The following is a 22,473-nucleotide window of genomic DNA, read 5'->3' on the forward strand; positions in this document are numbered from 1 at the left end:
CCTATATCTGACATATATATATATAAAACGTATATATATGTATACTTCATGTATGCATACAGTATACAGATCCATGTGGTCGTAGTAGTAGTAATGATAAAAGTTAGTATGGCGAAACGAGTAATGTTGACTTTTCGAGTTTCGGTACTCGCGGATCCAAACGTTTTGCAGTTATAAATAAGTGGTTTTTAAGAAAGGAACAGAGTTTGACAGTGACTGTTGCTCGTTCGATCTTCATTATCAACCATTTATACATGTTCTTTGTAAATATTCTGATGCAGTCACGTGTAACGTATGTAGAAAATTGTACGGAATATTTTTTAACAATAAGTGCGTACAAACTGGGGCAATTGGTTTGTACTTGTACTTGGTCGAAGACAATTTTTTAGTTTTTAAACAGTGGATGTACACTGTTTGAATAGGATTCAGGAAGGAAAGCTTTTTTTAAGTTACTTTCATTTTTCAATAAAGATTGTTACGATAATTACGTAATGAGAGTGTTGATATTAATTCTGTGTATTCCAAAATTGGAAGGTTAAGGGAGTTTCGTTTGTTGTTATTCCCAACAAATGGATTATAGACGTAATTCGAGATGAAATTTAACTTACTTGATCACCTGCCTGTCTAAAATATTTTTTGCCCTCGCTCGCAGCCTTAAATTTGTCCTAAATGTGATCTAACGAAAAATGTTAGGGTTGAATTTTGAAGTAAAAGTTTCACGCGTTCTCGAGTAATAAGAAACAGTGAAGACGAGAGAGGTAACATGTGCGATTCGTCAAAAAAAATGAAAAATTCGAGTGTCAAGGACAACAATGGAAAGCATAAACAAGTGGAATCGACTGGACTCTTGAAAAGCACGAACGAGGATGTTCAACGTGCTATCGAGGGACTGAAGGAAATACCGGACGAGGAACTGCAAGAGTTTCTGGATGATGAAGATTTTATGCAAGGTCTGGACGTGGTCGACGCATGGGAAGGTGAAGAGGAGAAATCCAAGAACGAGATCGATTCTAAGAGCAGCAACAGAGATCAAGAACACAAACGTCCTTCTAGGTAGCATCGATAGGAGCAAATACGCATTAGTAAAATTTGTATAGTTATTATACCTCGTGTTACGTGTTTAGAATCAGATTAAAATTCTTTGTACATCAATAAGATAAAATATACTGTTATGGAGTGTAACGGTAAATTCAAGGTTTTAGAAGCACCGTTTTTATTTTCTAAATTAATATAATTTACAGATTGTCTCCAAATTTTCTTATCTAGTATTGTTTTCTGTGTGAAACAATCTATGCATACATAGATTGAAGTTCTTGTTATCCTATGATATTAGAAGAAATAAATAAGGCTAATTATAGGGAAAGACATCGTCGGGAACGCAAAGGATCGCACAGCCGCGAACGGTCGAAAAGAGAAGAAAGAAAATACGAAGAGATCCGTCGAGATCCATTGAAGAGCACGAAAGACATCGAGAGGGACAAGATAAGGACTAAAAGGGACAACGAGAGCAAACTTTTGGCGGAGAAGGAGAAAGCCATCAAACATCTACTGGATTCGGATAATGTTGTGCCGCCAGGTACGGAAACTGAAGCAATACAAAGCATCGCCGAGAGACAGAACATGGAGCAGCAGGCGCAAATGCACACTCGATACAAAATCCGAGTACGCAAAAGCTTGGATCGTCCGCGTGGAAGTCCTGTCCGACGTAGAAGTCCGGATAGGGTACGCTTGAATTCACCTCGAAGGAAATCGCCGTTATTATTGACACCCGAACGCGGCAGAAGTCCTTTTACCGAGAGACACAGAAGTCCCGGCAGATTTAGTCCTGAGAAAAGGAGAAGCCCAAGATTTAATGCTCGGAGGAGTCCGTTCGGATTCAGTCCCGATCGACGAAGAAGTCCTATGAGAAGACCTAGCTGGGAACGAAGAACAAGTTCTGATAGAAGGTGGAGTTCAGAACGCCACAGAAGACGCGCGAACGTACACGAACGGTGAGAGGATATTCTTAACAACAACTTCCAACTCGGCAAGCTTGAAAGAGATCGTCTCTTTTTATAATTAATTTTACTAGTATACAGTCAATTATGAACGAATAACCGTTCGTTATTCGTTATCTAAGGATTAATAACGTAGGCCTTAATTTAGTAATAGGACAGGGACGATTGATAGTGGGTTTTAATTAAAAATTGAAAGATTAGCTGATAAAATTCGTCCCTGTTAATAAATTAAATTATAACTATATTTTAATGTTTACCACAAGTGACCGATGCAAGAACGTGTTTTAACATCGAATTTATAATTTAAAAATTGTCAAGAAACAGAAGAAGCCGGTCGCGTGAACGCCAGCGAAGCCGAAGCCGAAGCATGGAACGACTCCGAAGAAAATCAAGTCGTTCGCCTATCAGACGGTACAGCCCACGTCGGCGAAGTCGGACACGGAGCAGATCAGTGGAACGTCGACGGAAACGTTCGCCCTTCATCAACGAGCTCACTAGACAACTGAGGAGCGAAGCCATTGCGCAACATGCAAACACCACTGGATACTCTGTGGACAATATTGCTCCTTTGATGAACAACGTGTACAAAGAAGCGGAACCGAGGCCACTAATGCAATCGATGCCTTACATCCATCAAACAGGATTGCCGCCACCGCCGATGCCACCAAGTGTCGTTCCCCCGCCCGCTCCAGCACCCTTCATCAATTTCGAAAACGTCCCGCCGACGATGAATTTCGATCCGGTACCGATGTCCCATCCCTTGCCTCAAACGGAATACGTCTCCGGCCCGGTGATGTATAATCAAGGAAATCAGCCGGGACACCGTCAGCCTCTGCTTCAAACACCAGACCCTACATCACCGCAGCAACACGAGCAGCCTCCTTCGACGGTAGTGGACCATGTGCAACCTTATCCGGCTACTTCGCGTCAATCACCCATACAGAGTTTCGATTTCTCCATCAAGAAGGACTCCATCGGTGCAGGAAGTTCGGGATACAGGGAACGCAGTCGATACGCGGACTCCTACAACGGATACCATGGTTCCCGCGAGGAACGGTTGAAAACGCCCGAACCACCAGTCATCTCCGACACCAAAGTAAATCCTGTCACACGTTTTAATAATAAAACGTTACTTGTTCCACTATCATGCTCTTTACTCCGCATTTGTGTATCGCTTTTTCTGGATTTAAATAGTGATCGGAACTGTATACGGAATAAAGATGATCATGAGAAGGCATAGAGTGAATGTTTAGAAAGCAATCATGTATTGAACACCGATCACTATTTTTTATTATCAAAAAACGATACTTCATACGTATTTTTGACAACTCTGTTGAGATAATTCTCTTTTGAATTATATTTTACAGCAGTTTGAAAAAACGAGCTTATCGAGTCTGCTGGAAGCGTCCGTTTCCGCTAAAGGTGCGAATAAATTACGATATTTCGTAACCTTTTCATTTTCTTTTAAGCTATGCTAGATAAACGAGATCGATGGCTTCGTATGTCTCATTATTTATAAATTTTTCTTTTTAGATTCAACTAATCTACCGGTTTTGTATCCAGGTAAGGATGTGTCGATCTTCGACACGGATACGCTAAAAAGTTTAAACATATCTCAAAGTGAAATAGTGAAAGTAATTAATAAATGCGACGAGTTTTTCTCAGCATCCATGACAGTGTGTTTTTAAATAGTAATACTCAGCCTGTTAAAAGAAATAGAAAAGTGAATTGAACTACTTACCATTAATTTCACTTGTAAACCTTCTCTTCTAATAGGATTCAAACCTGAAATACTGCGTCACTGCTCTCACGCATTACGCGAGCTACCATTGGAAGATCCTCGATTAAAAATGAAGGGACGGTTCTTCTATGAGCCAAGGTTGCAGAACGTGAAGATCGAACAGGATTTGTTCGCGTCCAACTCCATCCTCTTACAGAAGAACACGAGCAAGGTACTTTGGGAAGAAGAGGAAGAGAACACTACTCCCTTCGTGAAATTGAACGTTCAGACACATCAGAAGATCTGTCAGACGGACGAAACGGAGACGAGCACAAAACTGGTACAAGCTACCGTTACCATGGAGGATTTCGAGATGCAGGTCTACCCACAGGACTTACAGCAAGCGGCCAAAGAAGAAAAACGACCGATAATGGATCGTCTGGACTGGAACGTTCGCGAGACCGTCGATTATTCATCCAAGTTTCGTCAGGTTGAAGATCTGAGGTATTCCCTGAACTCCTCGCAGAAGAGGAACTGGAACAGGAACACATCGCCGCACAGGAGAAACGACGAGCGTGAGCATCGACTAGAATCCGCGGATCGCGGTTCAAGAAGTATTGATTCGCCGATAAGGAGCAGGGACAGTTATTCTGGTCATAAGGAATCGAGGGAACATTATCGCGACAGATACTCGCCTGGTTACAGACACTCGTTGGACGAACGGGACGACTTTCACGACAGCAGGAGTGAACACAGCCGCGGTGAGAGCCCGATGATGTTGGACACCTCCGCGGAAGAGCTGGAACTGGAGCACACATTCCAGAGAGGTGGAACGGAGTGGCACTCGCGAGGGAAAATGTCCAGGGGCAGGTCTAGCCCATTGGTAAAACCACACGTGTATAGAGGCAAGCACTCCGGCGGTAGACCCTATCGTGGACGTGGATTCCGCGGCAAGTTCTAAAATGTCTATCTCGTGTACAGGTGTATTGCTTCGGCTATGTACGGCTTCGCGTGCATGACTGATGCATCGCAAAGCAGCAAAATCGGTGCTATAGTCTTTACGATAGAGTACAGGCAAAAGCGTGTAAACGCAGGAGGCCTCAGAGGTCTATGTCAAAGGCGACCTCGAATCGGTGCCGAATCTGCAGACACACTGCTTGCTTCGAGGATTTCCAGTACCCTTCCGTCGCCTTTCCGACCGAAATTCAAGGAATTCGTAAATAGCGATTTTCTTGTAGGTCGTCAAGGTCCGTGGCCTCGTGCTTTTTACACCCTTTACCTGTACTCTGTAATATTACAGTTCACTGGTTTTGTTACCTCAGCGATGAAAATCGCTCCCGCTACAAATAGCGTGGATCCTGCATAAAAGAGTAAGAGCATGTAAAAGAATATTTTACATGTACTAAATTGAAAACTTGTCTCCATATTCGCATACAGGGTATGTCGACCACCACTTGAAAACAAACAAAAAACCTTCGTATAAATATTATTTGCCATATTTTAAGCTTGTTTAAGAAGTATTCGGAGTAACTCTCTTATGGGTTGTATGATATAAATATCAGTTTATTATTTCAATAAAGGCGATACATGTTAGACTTCTATGTTTATTCAAACGATTTTCAAAAAGAATGTATTATTCGATATAGGTAGTTATTTTAATATTAGATACTGAACAATAATAAATTTTAAGTTACTTCTAAGACAATATTAGATCAGGCATTTGTTCATCTAATTTTTCTGTTTCTTTTTTAATATGAAGATTTTTTTATTGTTTTTAGATACGGGTATGAGGTACCTCGTATATAAATATGCGAAAAGGCAAAAACCTGATTTAATTTAGTTGAAAAGCCATTTTATAACGGGGGTTCGTCATAAAAATAAACAAAGAACTTTAATTCTTCTGTTGTTACAAATGTATTTTATCTTCCATATAAAAATAATCATGCCAATTTATTGTATATCAAGTCAGAAGTATTTTTAAAAGAAATAGTCAAACTAAAATTGAGTTCGTTCCCTTAAAAAACAAAAGTAAGTCCCTTCGAGTCTTTTAGACACGATTATGGTAAAGTTGTAGATATACAAACTAAATTGGACTTAATGATTATGAAATACTATCTTACTACGTGAAATACTCTTTGCACAGGTAGAGTAACAGGTTGTAATTTCAAGTGTACGTAAATTGTGAATGAAAATAATATTTGTACGTAACGTTTGTTAAATAAACGTTTCATCCGACAATATTAATTGTGCAGTACACCGTCTGCAAGTATGATTCATGAACTACTAATTACAAGCTGCTGTGTGATGAAATATAAGTTTCTCCTAGTCGTTTTCTGAATATCACAATTTTTAAAACTTACGCAAAAGCATGATCAAAGTTAATTCCGCGGTCACACGTCCTTTTCCATGTGTTACGATCAGCTTAACATACCGAAACGGTGTAAGGAAAATCGACACCTTCCCCAGACTTCTGCATAACTACAAACTTGATTGCTTCTTGAATTAATTTGATTAACACCGGTCTGGCGAATGCGGAGAAGTCACGAAACGTCTGTTCCGGGCCATGCCAATTCGTCACCGTTATAATAACTTTCGAGGGACTATTTTTCTCCAAAATACACGCAAAATCTAAATCACTCTTTATACTATTCTTTACGGTCATCTCGGAAATGAGTGCCTCTCTTTCAATGCAACTTAAGCTCGGATCTGTGGCGGTATTAGTTTTCCTGAAACGCCATACACATTGCGAGCTGGTGCAGAGGAAAACAGTCTCTCGTTTCCTCTGTTCCCCGTTTTCTGTATCGTTCGGTACCAGCTCCATTCGTACCAAGAAAACCTTTTCAAAGATTTCCTTAACTATGTTAACGATCATATGAAACCATTCGTCCAGTGTATTTGTTTCTTCTATCCTATTAGTCTCTGATTTCTGCGCCTCGTCTTTGTTAATTTGCGAGCGCGTGACTGATACATCGAATTTGATTTCTTTTCCTTTTCCTTCTTTACAAACTGTTGTGAAAAGAGTTTTCAACAGATCCGTGTAATTGTTCGCGCTGGACATCGCACAAATTTCGACGCCTATCTCGCAATATTTCGTAAACAACATCAATGTGGAGTGAATCGTTACCGCCACGGCATTGTGATTCAGTTCGATCGGATCTTGGACGCACATCGGAGTGTTAGTGGGCAATTTCGAGTTCGGATCCTCTCTGACGCAAGCTTTGTACCTGTCCATGTAAGCCGGTAAATTGTCTACCTCCGGCCCCGTAAACGATGATTCCCCGTAGATCTTTCCGTCGATCGGACAGATCACCCGCGATCTGAACCAAAATTTAGCATAGAACGAGAAGAAACCATGGAGGAGTTCCGGGACCGTACTCGTATTTGTTATCGGCGGTAAAGCTACGTTCGTGTTGAAGTTTACTTGCCAACCGTCTATTATTGACGGCTGCCATGTATTTGGCTGGAGGATGTTCAACGGCGGAATGATGCCAACGTGCGGTTGTTGAAGGTAGAAGATTATCAATAAGACCAAACCATAATTAGATATCTTCGATGAACCGGATGCCAACTTGAAATGGCGAGCCCAGTACTTGATCAACATCATCAAAGGTTTCAGTCTATTGTCCAGAGAGATCAAATACCTGACCAAGTAGCTTTTATATATGCCCAGACTGTTCTTGAATGATAGATCGCAAAGCACGTTCGTAGGTAGATAACAAAACTTTATAATAGGTATTTTCGCTTTCGGTAGCGATATGATGTTGGAAAATATCGTCCCTGTTCGGTACATTATTTTTTTTACATCCTTCAGTACCGTCGTAATCGTATACTCCCCGCTTCCCTGGACCTTCACATCATTTATTGGTTGACCTTGAATCGATACAACAGTCATGGAGATGGAAGTCTAAATCGTGTAATTACGTAAACCATTCGTACTCTTACCTATGTACATGTACATATCCAAATCGCATTGCTTAAAAGCCAGCTCCGTCACGATCGAACCGAACGGATAAGTCTTGCACTTCGGGTATTTTGTTCTGAATATTTTATCGAGATGAGAGCAAATGGGCCCGTATCTTATTTCCATTTCCATGTCAGTCAGTCGTATCATGTTCAAAAACTGGAGCAATTGTACATCGAACGTGGTCTCATCCTCGAATATTTGTTTTATATTGTTGTAACATATTATACCTTTGTCCTCTGTAGGATTGCTTGATTTACTTACTTTTAGTTTGCCCAAACCTGGAAGTGAGAACATTTACTTTGTTTGAATCCTCGAGAAGAATGTATTCGTCTTTTAAAAACAGAACAAGGGATTAATTTTTCTTACGTTTCGTTATATTTAACTTTACATCGCCTATCAAAACTGGCTTGTTCAGCAGTTGTGCTACAACGTGCCTACAACATTTTATTAATGACAATGATTTGAATTAATTGATAAAAGAATGAAAGATACAAGGCTTACCTATTCGTGAATTGGATTAGAACGTAATTGGGTCCAATTTTATGTGTTTTTATCGAGCCATATTTGTGAGAAAGGAACTCTATCAACTTTCGAGGGGGTATGAATTCTGGTAGCGGTGAAATTGCAATGTAGCCATCGTTCGTTTGACATTTTACTGCCAGCTGGTGTTTCTTGCCTGTTAGGTGACCCTGAAGGGCATATTCATCTTGAAAATCTCTTACGCATATATTACAATAATACTTCGGTACTTTATCCATCATGTACACTGCCCAAGCTCACGCAACATAGAACAATTCAAGTCATTTATGGAAACTTGCTCAGTAACAGCCCCTTTTTATTTTATCATGTGTTAATTATCATATCAGTAAAATTCACTTTGTAACAATTAAAATACGTTCCGTGCGTCAGGACACCTTGGTCATATCTTGTTCTATTTAATAATAACACTGAACATTCTTATCAGTTATAAAATGTTGTCGAGACGTTCATTCATCAACATAACCCTCTGTTTTTAAGATTAGAATTTCAACAATTTCGACTTGAATTCAATGTGACACGCCTCGATATTTATTTTATTTGCATCTCGTATCGCACCTACAATAAACCATCAAACAGTTTATCTTGATGCTTGTTAGATTTCGATTCAAATTCATTGATAAAAACAGTTTCATAAACTTGTGACAACAACGTAGTAAGCATCAGTTGTTACTGTTTAAATTACATTCAGTTAAAGTGTGTGCGGTTTTAAGATTTATAGTGCACGAAGGATATGCAAATTGCAGCTTTCGTTTTATTAATTCTTTCAATTTCTGGATTTAGATAAATATAAAACTATAATACTTACTGTTCGCCGTGCTGCGTGCGAGTTACGTATACGCGTGTACGTATTATTGTACTACGTCCTGTTTCGTTTGTTTAGACTCTCACCTGCACTGGATTTTTGCGGAAATGATGCGTGTCGCATAATTTCTAGCTCCTAAAGCTAAATTTTTACGTCCTTCAATATGCGTTGCGTATATTGTAAAATTGCTTCTAAATAACCGAACATTATAAGAAAGGAAAGTCTTTTTACTTTGCGCTATTTGAAAAAATGACCCCTGACAATAGAGGAACGATCGGTTTTCATTGTTGACGTTTTATTTTTACCTTCTCGATCATCAGGTATCTAAAACTATTGTCGATCTACTTGGCATCAGTTGAACTAACTAAGCTTCGAATTTCATTTACTGACGAATACAATGAGCAAGTTTCCATAAATGAAAGTGACACGGTGATATACTGACTAGAATAAAACAGACTTAAAGAAACAACTGTATTTATTTTTTTATCACGTAAAATTAAACAAATCTTAATTGTAATTATAATCGTAACTTATATATTCGTACACTTTATATATATATAACATCTTTTCTTTATCGCATTCTAAGAGCATTTTATTTGTTGCATTTTACGGAAGGAATGCAATTTCATATATAGGAAGTGTCTATTTAAATAATAAAATTTCTTAATAAGAGTCCTTGCGGAAGATAAACCGTTGTCAATAATCGACTAGGCCTCTGGAAAACGAATTAATACATTTCGTTAATCCCAAAGTATTCGATGTATCCACTTAATTTAATGGCTTCGTTTCCGCTGATTACCGGCTATTACGTGGACTCAAAGAACGCAGTGGTGAATCCCTGTATCTTCTCCGATTGGATTCCGTTCGAAATTTTTCATTACGATCTTCGCCTCGTCCCCTTTCTCGTTCCCTGTTATCTCTATCGCGTTCGCGGTCAGGGTTGTCGAAATCCCTTTCTTTCCTATCTCTGCGACTGATTCTGGGACTACGATTGCCTGGGCTCGGAGTACGAGAGACCGAGGAATGCGACTCTGAGCTGTGTCCCTCATAACGGTGTCTGCGTTCCCTTTGCCTGAAGAACGAACGTAAAGTTAGTAGGATAACGATTCAGTTGCTGATCAATTCCAATTTAATGAACATTAAGGAACAAGTGACAACGTACTTTCTACGTAACTTTAAGGACATTTCTCGAATTTCGTCTTCTCTATCTTGCCTCTGCTGTTCCATCTTTTCTATTCGAAGTTGTTCAGCCTTCTTGTCAGCTTTGTCTACAGGATACGAACATAAAGATGAATACTCTATCCTATAAAACTCCATTTCAGTTCTGTTTTTTAAATTCACTTACATTGTCTGTTCAGCAGAGCTTGCATCTTCTTCTTAAGCCGCTCTTGGGGCGTGATCTTCAGTGACTGAAAAATGTAACTCTTAAAATTCTGTTACCACAGTTATCGAAACTTTATTTATTTATTTATGAATATACTTAAAGCAAAAAATATAACAAGCTCGAGTAAATAAAAAAGTGCATATGAACTTTTATCTGCCTAACTTTTTTATCCACTCCGATCTTTTTGAATACTCTGCATATCCAAAATATTCATGTTACTTAACTGCGAATATTTAAGCAAGAACCATGTATAAATTTTTTATTACTTGCATTCTATATTTCTTTTTAAAATTAAAATTCTTCTAAGTATGCATAAAAATTCGCAGTTCTCTTATTACACTGGTCAAAAGAATGAAAATAAGTATCTAAATGTTAAGTAGTACGTGTTGAAGTGTACATTGCCGTAAAGGGTTAATAAATAGCATTATTATACTGTCTTTCTTATTCTCAGTGCTTTTTAAGTGACTAAGTAAGCGTTATGGTTCTTACTGACTTTGTGTCCGCCACCAGAATTTGTACTTAACCCTGCCTTTGGCTTGTTCCTGAAACAGATGTCACGCGAGATCAAAGAATAAGTATAACATCTATATAACTAATTCCTGTTATATACTGGTAACCATTGACTCACATGCTCGTGGTATTAGTAACCGTCTGTTTCGGTGTTGCCGTAGAGGCTTTTTCTTCGTTATCTGACAATTCCAGCTCCAGACTCGATGATTTTCCGCGTCGACCGTAATATCTGTGATCACAAACGAATGACAGTTAATAACAATAAAAGAATGTTAATTAGCGCTGCACTCTCACAATTACCTTGGCAGTGCTGGCGGTTTATTTTCAACGCTTCGCGATCTTTTACACCTGGACTGGTTAGATCTCGACCTCGATCGCGATCTAGTCTGCGACTTACTCCGCGATTTAGATGACGATTTCGATGGACTGTAATGCCTACGACGATAACTGTCCCTCGAACGGCTTCGATTGCGCGATTTAGATCTAGACCTCGATCTGGACCGCGATTTAGATCTCGAGACGCTGCTCGTCGACGAGCTTCTAGATCGTTTGATTCGCGATCTGGATCTAGATCTCGATGTGGTACGAGAACGGGATCTGGTGTAACTCCTGTAGCGCGATCTCGATTCGCTACGCGATCTTCTCCTCGAACGACTCCTGCTCCTGGATCTATTGATCTTTCTGTGCCTCGAATGTGTTCGTCTCGATCTATAAAATCAAACAATAGCCCTGTTCTAATTATAATAGTCAAAAATGTATTATATCGAACTTCATAATAGTAAGAATTTAATTTATTTGGTATCGCTGATTTCATAAAGTATCGGATAGAACGTTGATAGGCATTTCATTTAACCTGATTTTTGAAGTGCTACGTTTCCTATCTCGGTTTCTATACAGTTTCGATTTGTTAACCGATCTTGAACAACTTCTGGATCTCGATTTCGACAATTTTCTGTTGACCGTTCGCTCATTGATGGTAGGACTGTCCGATCTCCGTCGCCTGAGATGAGAGTAATTCATTTTCCTCGAATTGGAAGAGGCAACATGAGAGGAACTTCCATGAGTCTCTTCTTCACCGCCGAAACTCGTGATATACGTTATTTGACCGGCGTTAACAGGTGATATCGACCTCGAACGAGATTTCGAGGATGATTTTCTATAAGGATTGTACTCAGGACTTTCCCTCGCTGCGTAACTAAATCAAATATATAATAAACGCTATAAATATATTTAGACGATTGTCTATTTAATTAAATATTTGACTAATAAATGGATAGTGGATTTTTATCCATTTCAATATAATAGATTATGATAGTTTCCATTTTATAAATTTCATTGTATCACGTATTCTGACGGATAGAAATCCACGATCGACAGCTGAACAAATTTATTAGTCAAATTAACTAATTGATAGACAACATAACATAAACAATAATCTTGTTTCTCAGTATAAAAATAACTACCTAGGTGGACTCATAACCCGACCGATCATTTTTTTTTCTCTAAACGCACGTCTTTCTCTACGCGATCGTCTACCCTGTAATGTGGTAATCCATTAAATACGATAATTGTGAATTATTTAATTAATTTATAGCTCTTCCTCCCTCATTAATAAGGATGTTATACATTTTAAATGTATTGGAATCAAATCCCTTCATAAGTACAGTGTACAAAAAATGTATCGTTACCGAGTACATCGCTTTCTCCTCTTCCTGTTTACGAGCTTGTCTCAACGTTTCAGCTTCTTCAAAGTCTTGTGTTAAAAAACTAAAATAATCAGCACCTAAAAGACCATATTTTTGTGCCACCAAGTTCATTTCGTGCGCCTGAGACGGTTCTATTTGGGATACGTCCACACAAATGTCTACAAACACCGAGAGATTTCATAATTTCTCATTTGCGCATTTCCGACAAATTTTACTCAGCAGTTTTCAAGTGTAAAGCATACCTAAATCAATATCGCTGTCCTCGTCGTCTTTATCGTCGGGTCCAACATTATCTAACGACTTCATCGTTTCGGGCATCGGTTCCTCCGTTTCATAATTATATCCGATAGCAACATTATTACTCGACTTCTTTTTATCTCTTGCAGCGTCTAACTTTGTCGACGAACCAAACTGTTCTTCCAAGTGTATTTGATGTAAAAACTTCTCTTCGGTTACTAGATTGAAAATGAATAACTTAAGACAAATGCAATCATCATTTTAACTATGAAAACGCTGGACAGTCATCTCACCTCCCAAAAATTCATTCTGAACGATTATGCGATAACGTTCATAATTGATATGTCTGTCTTCGCTTGTCAAAGCAATATCGACGTCGATAGTGTCTGGTGCCTCTGGTATCCAATCAAGATGAGCTCTTACGTCAAAACGGTCAATTAGATTGTCCTCATTTCCCTGCCATGGCATCCTGTACAAAGATTTTTAATATTCAATTAAGGAATCTTAACACTTTAACGACCGCTCACACAACATGTGTTTGATAGCCGGAACAACCGTTACCGACCGCTCACACATGTGTGTGATGCTGACGCCGAATTAATTCTTCAAAAATACTGCCGGCCCCTGGCGATGTTGATTACGTAGACGTGCGGTCGTTAAAGTGTTAATGGTTGATCTAATTCTTTGTAGGTAGGATAATGATAATAGGTGTGAGCTTACATGTTGGCAGGACTATCTCCAGCAGTAGCAATTGCTGGGTCCAAATGGATTTTACAAGGTCTCCCATGGAGTTGTAAGAACTGTGTGGGATCTGATTTCTGAAACAAAATAAATAGTAGAAGTGTAATGAATTATCTAGAACATACTATATTTATTTGATTCGTACATATAGAACTTTGTGTATTGTCTAAGTAACTATACTATAAATGGAATAATGTAACATAGCTCTAATTAGACTTATTGCACAATTTGCTTAATTTATAGCTCTATTTTATTAATAAATCAGCCACTGTAAGGTTAATAAGTGAAACTAAGTTAAATGCTCTTCGTCGAAAGAAGGCGGATGACGTTAAGCTTGCTTTCAGTTCCGATTATGATATTTTTAGCCAAATATGTTTCTTACAATTTTTTCATAATAATCGCGTCGACGTTCAGCACGGCGACGATAATCGACCAGCATCCCACGGATTTTCTTTTCCTGTTTACGCGCCTCATGCCACATCCTACCACCTGTTTTTTTCACGGAAAAGCTCATCTTACATTACGAATCACGATTACATACGAATATAATTCGCATTCAGATAGGTAAATTTGATAAAGGAACTTTCATTTGGTCGTTAACACATTCCGTATATGCAAAGGGAATATCCAAATGTATTATCAAATGAACAGAATCTTCTCCCGCGAGGTAGACATATTGGAGCAGCACTCTTGTTCCCATCACATAACTAACTTGATCGTAGATAATATATGTTATAGATTGGACGCGACTCGGTTTTCCACCAAGGCATATAATATCTGCTTTATTCTTGTAATATACTGTGCCGCGGCCATGCGCCTTTTACGAAACATGGCGACCGGCAAAGGATTCGCGATCGTTCTACGTCCGAGAACTATCAATTTAATCAACAATAGTAAAATAAGTAAATTGTCATGCGGCGTGGTGCAAAGGTGCGGCACGTGCCATCGTCCGTTCGCTACGTTACTCGATGTCGGCGACCGAAACTTCAGGAAAACGGAAAAATGTAACGTACACACCCGAGGAGCATGAAGAACATTACATCATTACACACTTTTTTAATAACATACGATTTATTCGACCGTTTCTTAACATATCTGAGACTTATCTACACTTTAGGCAAATATTAAATGTATGCTGTTATCGTATTTCATTTTGTCAGTGAGTTTTGATGGGGAGCTATGAAGGCACGTAATGCTTAGCCACGTTTTGCGACACATGCTTTCCTATCCAATAACCGTGTTGTTTGTATCTCTAATTCATGATGCTGAATTATGTTTTAAGTAAACTAATATTCATTTTAAACGCGAGCCAACTTTGTACTAATACTGTGTTACCGAATATTTGTTAAAGATCTTTACATAAACAAATCTGTTTTGCGAACGAATCTTACATCAATTTTAATCATTGTCAATCTTTTCTCTCCTCATTCCTGATTGATTGTTATAGTTAACTAAATCTTATAATATATTCTATACGATCACAGACAATATAAGCAATATAACGCGAATCCAAAGAGGCATCCACACAACCAGAAAACTGCTGAAACGTAATTACTACGAAATACTGGGTGTATCGAAAAACGCATCAGCGAAGGACATCAAGAAGGCTTATTATCAACTTGCGAAAAAGTATCATCCAGACACAAACAAGAGCGACCCTGAAGCTGGGAAGAAGTTTCAAGAGGTATCAGAGGCTTACGAAGTGTTGAGCGATGAAGGGAAGAGGAAGGAATATGATACATGGGGTGCCACGTCGGAGCAAATGGGAATGGGAGGAGGCGGACATTCTAGTGGTCATGCCAAAGATTTCGGCCAAAGTTGGCAATTTAGATCATCTGTCAATCCGGAGGAGCTGTTCAGGAAGATATTTGGTGACGCAGGGTTCCAGAGCAACGTTTTTAACGACTTCGAAGAATTTACAGACAATAAGTATGGGTTCGGAGCAGCGCAAGAGGTATGTTTGTGACACAATTGAAAAATGTATAGACTATACTCTGTTTGAAATGAAGAGAGGTGGAATTTTTTTTGAATAGTGATATTTTACAAATTAACGAGTTTCAGAACTCTTATCTGTTTTCAGGTCATTATGAATTTAACTTTTTCTCAAGCTGCTAGGGGTGTTAACAAGGAGGTACAATTGAACGTTGTGGACACGTGCCCGAAGTGTATGGGCTCGCGATGCGAGCCGGGAACGAAGTCAGTGAGATGTCAATATTGTAACGGAACCGGGATGGAAACGATTAGCACCGGACCCTTCGTCATGCGGTCCACTTGCCGTTACTGTCACGGTACCCGAATGTTTATTAAATTTCCGTGCAACGAGTGCGAAGGAAAAGGGCAATCGGTATCAACAAACTTCTTGTATTTAATCACACCAACTGTTCTGTAAACTGCTTCTACAAAATCAGTAATAATTCCAAGGCGAGAATAGATCGATTTAATTGCTAGATACTTAATCGTAGACTCTGTTTCAGAACGCTGCGTGTAAATTATCTCTGTCAAACGGTTGACCAATAAATTTTCTATTGATTTCTTCTCCAAAATGTTTGGACATAGATACAACGTAAGAAGGTGACGGTCCCGGTGCCAGCCGGCGTCGAAGATGGTCAAACGATACGCATGGCCGTTGGGAGCAAAGAAGTGTTCATAACATTCCGCGTGGAAAAGTCAAAGTACTTCCGTAGGGACGGTCCGGACTTACATACGGATGCCCAGATATCTTTGTCGCAAGCCGTACTCGGTGGTACGATAAGAATCGAGGGCGTGTATGAAGACCACACGGTACAAATCCGACCGGGTACATCGTCTCATACGAAAATTCGATTGACCAACAAAGGGATGAAGAAAGTGAACGGGACAGGCTACGGCGATCATTACGTGCAGATAAAGATTGTCGTGCCGACGAAATTGAACGATAAACAGTTAGCGTTGATACACGCGTACGCCGAACTCGAAGAAGACACGCCCGGGAGTATACATGGCATTACTTATAAGACAGACGGTAAGAATAAACGCGATAAATCGTGATCGTGATTAAAAATAACGAATTGCCACTAAAATTAACGGACACGCGAATTTAATCAATCGGGCGGAAATTTTTTTAAACAAACGAACTGCTCACACCGGTGTACATTACACGTAGTATCATTTTTTTACGGATCAGAATTTGAAGATTTAGACTTGTGTGTCGCTTGAGTTTCCTCTTTGTGTACCTGCCCTTTGCTAATTTCAATAAAACGATGTGATAAATTTACATGTGCGTTTCATTAGTGTTTATTACTATTGTTATTATTAATAAAGTATCGTACGTTTCGTTGAACGAAGATTCTCAATGGATTTAACTTCATCTTTTTTTTCTTTTCACTTTTACATATGAAATTAAAATTTAGATTATGCGAACACGTATATTGTCCTCTTTTCGGCAGGTCCAAGGGTAAAAACTCAAGCGAGACAGAATGAGCAGAGAGATCCAATAGACGAAAACGAAGGTCTCCTTAATAAAATCAAGAAAGCTATATTTGGATAAAATCGGGAAGTCGGTGAGTGAAAAAAGAAGAAACCTCCTCCTTCTCCTCCTCCTCCTCCTCCTCCTCCTGTTTCTTCAGAAGAAAGCGAACGATGTCTAAAGTCATAATATTAGATCGTTAGATCTCTAAGGAGGCTCGGATTCTACTCTACCTACAAAATTTACTATTTACAGGAACGAAACAAAGTCATGCCGGTCCTTTGAATCTAGTGGAATCTATACGGATAGCGCTGGGCGATAAGAGCGTCTCGAACATAGAAGATGATTCTTCGGAGCCTGAAGGCCCGGGCGACAAACCCCAGGGTAGGCAGGCCCACAGGAAAACCAGTGATACGAGAAACGAGGCAACTATGAGGAGGCGGGAAGTGTCTTAAATGTTGTTCAAATCTTATTTTCTTTCGAGGACAGGAATTTAGTCATTTTGCAACGTCTTACTAGGACGATAATAAAGTACAGATACACACTACCGCCCGAAAGTTTGGGTACATGCCATTTTTATTTTTGTTCACTCTCCAAATAGGGATCCGATTACGGGGTAATAATATTGTACTCGTATTTGAATATAGCTTGCTCTTTTTATTGTTAAAAATTGTCGTTTGTACATGTACCATACCAATACGTTAAGCGATTAAATTGATAACGCATGATAATAGTGCTAAATTAAGGATAAACAGGTGTATCCTATCTTATCAACGGCGACATATAAAAGTAGTCAACTTTATGTACAATAGCTTTTTCGAAAAGTTCCGGAGGCACGTCTCAGCTGTATGTTACTTGAGAATAGTTCAGAGAAACTGTATATATTGAGTTGATTCGACATCTTCTGCACGAGATAGCCTCTCCCCCAATGACGTGCTTCAACCGCAATATCTGTTCGCGTCAACGGTTGACACGTTTAGTAGATAAATAAAGTTCTTTTTAACATACACATTTTTAGTTTGATCTTGAATTTAGAAGTACGTCGTAAAATTTCAAGCCTCGATGAGTAACCCGTATTTGAGACCGATGTGAGTTAAACCTTGAGTCGCGGATACTCGCAAAACGGCGACCGCGATCGCCGCAATGGCAACGGCGCCTTCCAAGTAAAGGCCGTATAATATTCGAACGTGGCCGACTATCGTCGAGAGACCGCCGGCTGCCGTGAAGTCCAGAGGAAACAGAATGCTCGCCGCGAACGGTCTGGATCTGGCTACGCCGAAACAGACCACGCCCAGCAGATAGTAACTGACTGTAATTAAAAATAATTAATTTACTAACATTCATCCTCGTAAGACTGAAAAACTTTCGTTTTTGTATTAAAATCGTTAGCGTGGCTTAAGTACCTCCGCAAACAAACGGTACGATCTTGACCCACTTCGGTACCGGCGCTAAACACTTAGGATCCGTCGGATCATAATTGGCGAACTTCTTCGATATGGCGTACCTCTGCAAGCGTAGCGCCAGCAAGAGGCCCAGATTCATGATCAAAAGAAAATGCGCGGGGATACCTATCGCGGCGAAAATAACTGTAACCGTTCGGCCAGCTGTCGTTCTCGGAACCGGTGCACCAAAGCCTATGAAAACGGCAGGGTCATTTCTATCCTCTGACCACGAGCGATTTTTATATTACCGAGGGTGGTCAGCAGCGAGAGGGCGAAGAGGACGCAACCAGGAAACGTCCAGAGCTGTCCACTGTGCCCACTTTCTCCATATCCTGCGTTAACTGCCATCAGCAGCATTTCTTCATGGTCTAAAAGGTATTGTACCACCTTGTCGCTCCAGATGGGTTCCACATCCTCTAATTTCTCCGTACGCAGTTGTCGCAGATCCGTGGCCAAACCGACGGCCAATTCCTTCTGCGCAGTTTTCAAACGAACGACCTGTTCACGTTCTCTCGGCCCCTCCGTTGCGCAAAACGCGACAGCACCGACGATCGCCCAAACGCATAACAGCCATAGCAATCCTTTAAAATTAGATATTCTCTATTAACGCTGCCTAAATTTTATCCAAACGATATTTAGAAACTTGATTTACCAAACATAGAAAGAGACAGTCTTCCTAGGAACCTGATATGCCTCCACACCCTCGAGAGGCCTCTTGTGTTCTTCGATTTAACGTCATCTTCTTCCACGATGTCTTTGATGGACGGGAACACCCTTAATCGTAATGGCAAACCGACTGTCGTTTGCACCGTCACGGATCTCGTTGCCTTTTCGTTGAAATTGATCACCGTCGGTTTGTAGTCCGGCGAAATATCTTCCGAGACTGTCGTAGGCGTGTCTGAAAAAGAATTAGTCAGATAGTAATTCTTGTTCTTAAATGAAACGGCATTTTCATTCCGGTTCGATATTCGTCAACTGATTACATTACTTGAAAAAGTTTGTTTCCATACAGCTTTATCTATAGTTTTACATTACATTATACATTCTCTCTTATATCGCCTTATAGTTTTCCTTTGCACTTTATCGATTTCATTCTTAATGCGTTATTATTAATTAACCGGGAAATAGACACGTAGGTTGTCATCAGACTCATAAGAAAAGATATTATTTTTCAAACACGCGTGGAAAATATGTTGTCTATAATTTTTTTTTTTAGGTACTCTATAAAATGAAAGATGTACCGATCGCATAGACGACGTCTTCGTCATCGTCGCTCTCGTTTCTCGGCTGTTCCGTCATTCTTATACGAAGTTCTGTGATCCGACGGCGGCTCTGAGGAACCCGGTGGGTTCTCCCGGTACCCTTAAATTTCGGGTACACTAGGTTCTTCCGTATAGAGCATCGCCGCACCCTCTGCGACGGACGACCGGTTCTCGCTCGGACATTCTTCCCTTCACGATTACACGCGATCGTGGATAATGAAACAGGTGTCAGTTTCGCGAGGTCTATCGCGTCACTGACGCTGACCGCCGATGTCGACGTTACGGCACCGAGGGCGGTCGGCGGGGCTGGGAACAGGGGTACGTCCATCGGGTTCGGGGGGTCAGAGTCGGCTATGAACTGACCATGATCGCGATAATTCCCCTTACGTTCAATGTAATCTGTTCCTCGACATATTAAAAATAGCTAGCCAACAACTTTCAAGTTTATTTATATTTAAATGTCTCAATCTTTTATCTAGGAGGCGATTTCTTTTTCTCCTCACAATCGGCTTGTTCTTGGAAGCATTCTAATAACTATTTCATTGTACACAGAATGGGGTGACGAAATTCGAATTTGATTCAACACGTGTTGATCGGCACTCGATGGTTCTTTGTAATTAAGTACAGTGCACATACACATCGCGAGATCGAAGGAAACACGATGATCATAATTAAAAGAATTCTTCTTTAAAGTGTGAACGATCCATTTCCGTGTGGCGGTTCGAACAAATTGTTGGAAGCTACTGGCAAGTGTAAGATTGAATTCTCATAGATTCGGCGCATCGCGTGTTAACGCCGAACCCGAAGGTGTGGTGTAAACGATTTTCCATCGGACAGTGCTAAAATTAGCACGCAGCCTTCGGTTCAATCGCAAGGATATCCCACGGTATAATGCGAGTTAATAACAAACAAGATAAAGGGCGATAATAGGTAAAATCATAAAGGAGAGAAAATCATAGCAATAGCGTGTTTCAGAAATCAATCAACTGACCCCAGTGACTCGTGCATTTAGATACTGAGACTTAATCATTTAAAAACGTGAAGCTGAGGAAATATCATTTGATTATTTGAGCTCTTTCACGTTCTGACAAGTGGAGTACGTTTAAAATCTGTGTCGGGGGTGGTTCACCCATGCGCCGTATCGATCCAAAATGGGTGAGTTTTGTCAGTCCGTTGCGGACAAATGCACGGCAATGCGAGTAATTTAGGTAAACTTCATTTAATCTCGTGCGCACGATACTGATTCTTATATAAATAAAAAAGACAATTAATAATCTGCTGGTTCATGTTATCTCAATCATGTGAAAATAATCAGTTGGTTAACTAATTGACACATCGTTTAACATCTCAAGTTGATGACTAATATTATACGATTTGTACAGAAATCATCGTTCGGAGTTTACTCGAATTCATTTACTAATATGGAAAACAGAAAATGCGTTGGTCCAGTCGGAGGTTCCTCATATCTTCGATTCTGATTCTCTTCACGATTCTGATTGTGCGATTTTTAATCAACCAAGTCGTTGTTTATTTCCCAATTCTCATAATCAGTGACACGGACGCCTTAATAAAGAGAACTCAGCCGAGTCCTCAGCAAGATGGACAGCCGGAGGCGTTCGTTTTTTCTGCGGGCATGCACATGGCCGGTTTACAGCCGAGAAACAAGAGCCATTGTACCTGGCACTACGGGCTGCCGGACGTCCTCTCCTATCCGGCCTCCAAGATCACCTGGAGCCCGGAAATTGGAGAGAAGAGTCCCTACAGGGTATTACCGTTCATTCTGCGGGGAGCCGAGGAACAGGACAAACTTCCGCAGGTAAGTTCTTAAGGATGTATTGGCTATACAAATCAATCCCAAGAGTTTATTATTGTCTTCCGACGTCTGATTTTCTTTTAAAAAATGCGTTTCTAAAGTGCATAAACTTTTGGGATTGACTGTATAGCCAATACATCCTTAACATGAGACGCGCGATTGACATTTATATTAAAATTAATTTTGTTACAGGTGACCCTGTGTACTCATGCCACGGCTGATCAAGCGTACGGTATCTTGGAACTAGCTCAGAGATGGGAAGGACCTTTGACCCTAGCCATTTTCACCCCCGGCTTGGACGCCGGGATAGCTGTTGCTCTCTTGGACCGGGCATGTCGATGCGAGCCTGAAATGTACAAGGTGTCCTGTTAATTTGGATAAATGAAGTTGGAAATAATTGATACAATTAAAATAATATAATCTGTCGATTCTGCAGGTCGCGGTTCATTTGATTTTCCCAGCCGGCCGTCCGCCAGCTTTGGGTCAACCGCAACGTTCTCAGGGGGACTGCGCGGCGTCCGATCTTCAAAGGGGCGATCGCGAGACAGAAAGAAGACAGAGGGACATGGCCTATCCCATAAACGTAGCGAGGAACGTAGCTCGCACCTTGGCTAACACTACTCGAGTCCTTGTGACGGATATAGAATTATTGCCTAGCGAAAGATTGGCTTCCGGTTTCATGCACTACATCCGCGGGAGACCGCCGAAGACTGGAATAGTCTTCGTGGTACCCGCGTTTGAGATAGAATCGAACGAGCAGCCGCCAAAGACTAAAAAAGAGTTGCTACTGGCAACAAAAACTGGTGTGGCTGTTTATTTTCATAGGTATTCGTTTAAATAAATGAATAAGGATTACATAAAATAAGATTAGATAAAATAAAACGTTAATGAAATGCAGATATAAATCGGA

At 40.2% G+C, this 22,473-nt stretch overlaps 6 protein-coding genes across 9 annotated transcripts; 3 read left to right on the top strand and 3 right to left on the bottom strand.

Annotated features, from left to right (window-relative positions):
- Window positions 1-114: 114 nt before the first annotated feature.
- LOC108628675 (cyclin-dependent kinase 12) lies at window positions 115-5,961 on the top strand. Of its 2 annotated transcripts, none has more exons than XM_018030753.2 (6): window positions 115-1,053; window positions 1,359-1,991; window positions 2,316-3,093; window positions 3,365-3,419; window positions 3,531-3,560; window positions 3,774-5,961. In XM_018030753.2, exons 1-6 carry the CDS (start codon window positions 764-766, stop codon window positions 4,676-4,678), a joined length of 2,691 nt encoding a protein of 896 aa, XP_017886242.1. In that variant the 5' UTR covers window positions 115-763; the 3' UTR covers window positions 4,679-5,961. The 2 variants fall into 2 exon arrangements, with proteins under 2 accessions (XP_017886242.1, XP_017886243.1); XM_018030754.2 differs by having other exon boundaries at window positions 116-1,053; window positions 2,322-3,093.
- Window positions 5,952-8,999, bottom strand: LOC108628678 (speckle targeted PIP5K1A-regulated poly(A) polymerase). The gene is made up of 4 exons (XM_018030759.2): window positions 8,183-8,999; window positions 8,048-8,115; window positions 7,660-7,959; window positions 5,952-7,587 (listed from the first exon to the last, which is right to left on the bottom strand). The coding sequence occupies exons 1-4, from the start codon at window positions 8,440-8,442 to the stop codon at window positions 6,140-6,142; spliced, it is 2,076 nt and encodes a 691-aa protein (XP_017886248.1). The 5' UTR covers window positions 8,443-8,999; the 3' UTR covers window positions 5,952-6,139.
- A 481-nt stretch (window positions 9,000-9,480) lies between these two features.
- On the bottom strand, window positions 9,481-14,340 carry LOC108628676 (CLK4-associating serine/arginine rich protein). Of its 3 annotated transcripts, XM_018030756.2 has the most exons (15): window positions 14,189-14,338; window positions 13,984-14,090; window positions 13,581-13,678; window positions 13,154-13,329; window positions 12,866-13,078; window positions 12,606-12,781; window positions 12,381-12,454; window positions 11,771-12,112; window positions 11,218-11,625; window positions 11,036-11,146; window positions 10,901-10,949; window positions 10,369-10,432; window positions 10,186-10,291; window positions 9,823-10,095; window positions 9,481-9,738 (listed from the first exon to the last, which is right to left on the bottom strand). In XM_018030756.2, the coding sequence occupies exons 2-15, from the start codon at window positions 14,080-14,082 to the stop codon at window positions 9,720-9,722; spliced, it is 2,208 nt and encodes a 735-aa protein (XP_017886245.1). In that variant the 5' UTR covers window positions 14,083-14,090; window positions 14,189-14,338; the 3' UTR covers window positions 9,481-9,719. The 3 variants fall into 3 exon arrangements, with proteins under 3 accessions (XP_017886245.1, XP_017886244.1, XP_017886246.1); XM_018030755.1 differs by lacking the exon at window positions 14,189-14,338 and having other exon boundaries at window positions 13,984-14,115; XM_018030757.2 differs by lacking the exons at window positions 9,481-9,738; window positions 9,823-10,095 and having other exon boundaries at window positions 10,200-10,291; window positions 10,897-10,949; window positions 13,984-14,340.
- A 50-nt stretch (window positions 14,341-14,390) lies between these two features.
- On the top strand, window positions 14,391-17,614 carry LOC108628679 (protein tumorous imaginal discs, mitochondrial). The gene is made up of 5 exons (XM_018030761.2): window positions 14,391-14,605; window positions 15,086-15,555; window positions 15,682-15,945; window positions 16,158-16,602; window positions 17,302-17,614. Exons 1-5 carry the CDS (start codon window positions 14,413-14,415, stop codon window positions 17,499-17,501), a joined length of 1,572 nt encoding a protein of 523 aa, XP_017886250.2. The 5' UTR covers window positions 14,391-14,412; the 3' UTR covers window positions 17,502-17,614.
- A 68-nt stretch (window positions 17,615-17,682) lies between these two features.
- Window positions 17,683-20,503, bottom strand: LOC108628680 (potassium channel subfamily K member 6). The gene is made up of 5 exons (XM_018030764.2): window positions 19,730-20,503; window positions 19,141-19,386; window positions 18,737-19,069; window positions 18,450-18,680; window positions 17,683-18,355 (listed from the first exon to the last, which is right to left on the bottom strand). Exons 1-5 carry the CDS (start codon window positions 20,076-20,078, stop codon window positions 18,099-18,101), a joined length of 1,416 nt encoding a protein of 471 aa, XP_017886253.1. The 5' UTR covers window positions 20,079-20,503; the 3' UTR covers window positions 17,683-18,098.
- A 313-nt stretch (window positions 20,504-20,816) lies between these two features.
- LOC108628669 (beta-1,4-glucuronyltransferase 1) lies at window positions 20,817-22,467 on the top strand (the record flags this gene model as incomplete). Its single annotated transcript, XM_026816663.1, has 4 exons — window positions 20,817-20,905; window positions 21,302-21,566; window positions 21,756-21,923; window positions 22,000-22,467. Coding segments are annotated over 4 exons (927 nt in total), but the record flags the coding sequence as incomplete, so codon positions are not given.
- Between the last annotated feature and the right edge of the window lie 6 nt (window positions 22,468-22,473).

The sequence above is a fragment of the Ceratina calcarata genome, unplaced genomic scaffold (genome assembly GCF_001652005.2).
Source record: "Ceratina calcarata isolate Rehan_Ccalc_2016 unplaced genomic scaffold, ASM165200v1 scaffold537.2, whole genome shotgun sequence".
NCBI classification, from domain to species: Eukaryota; Metazoa; Arthropoda; class Insecta; order Hymenoptera; family Apidae; genus Ceratina; species Ceratina calcarata.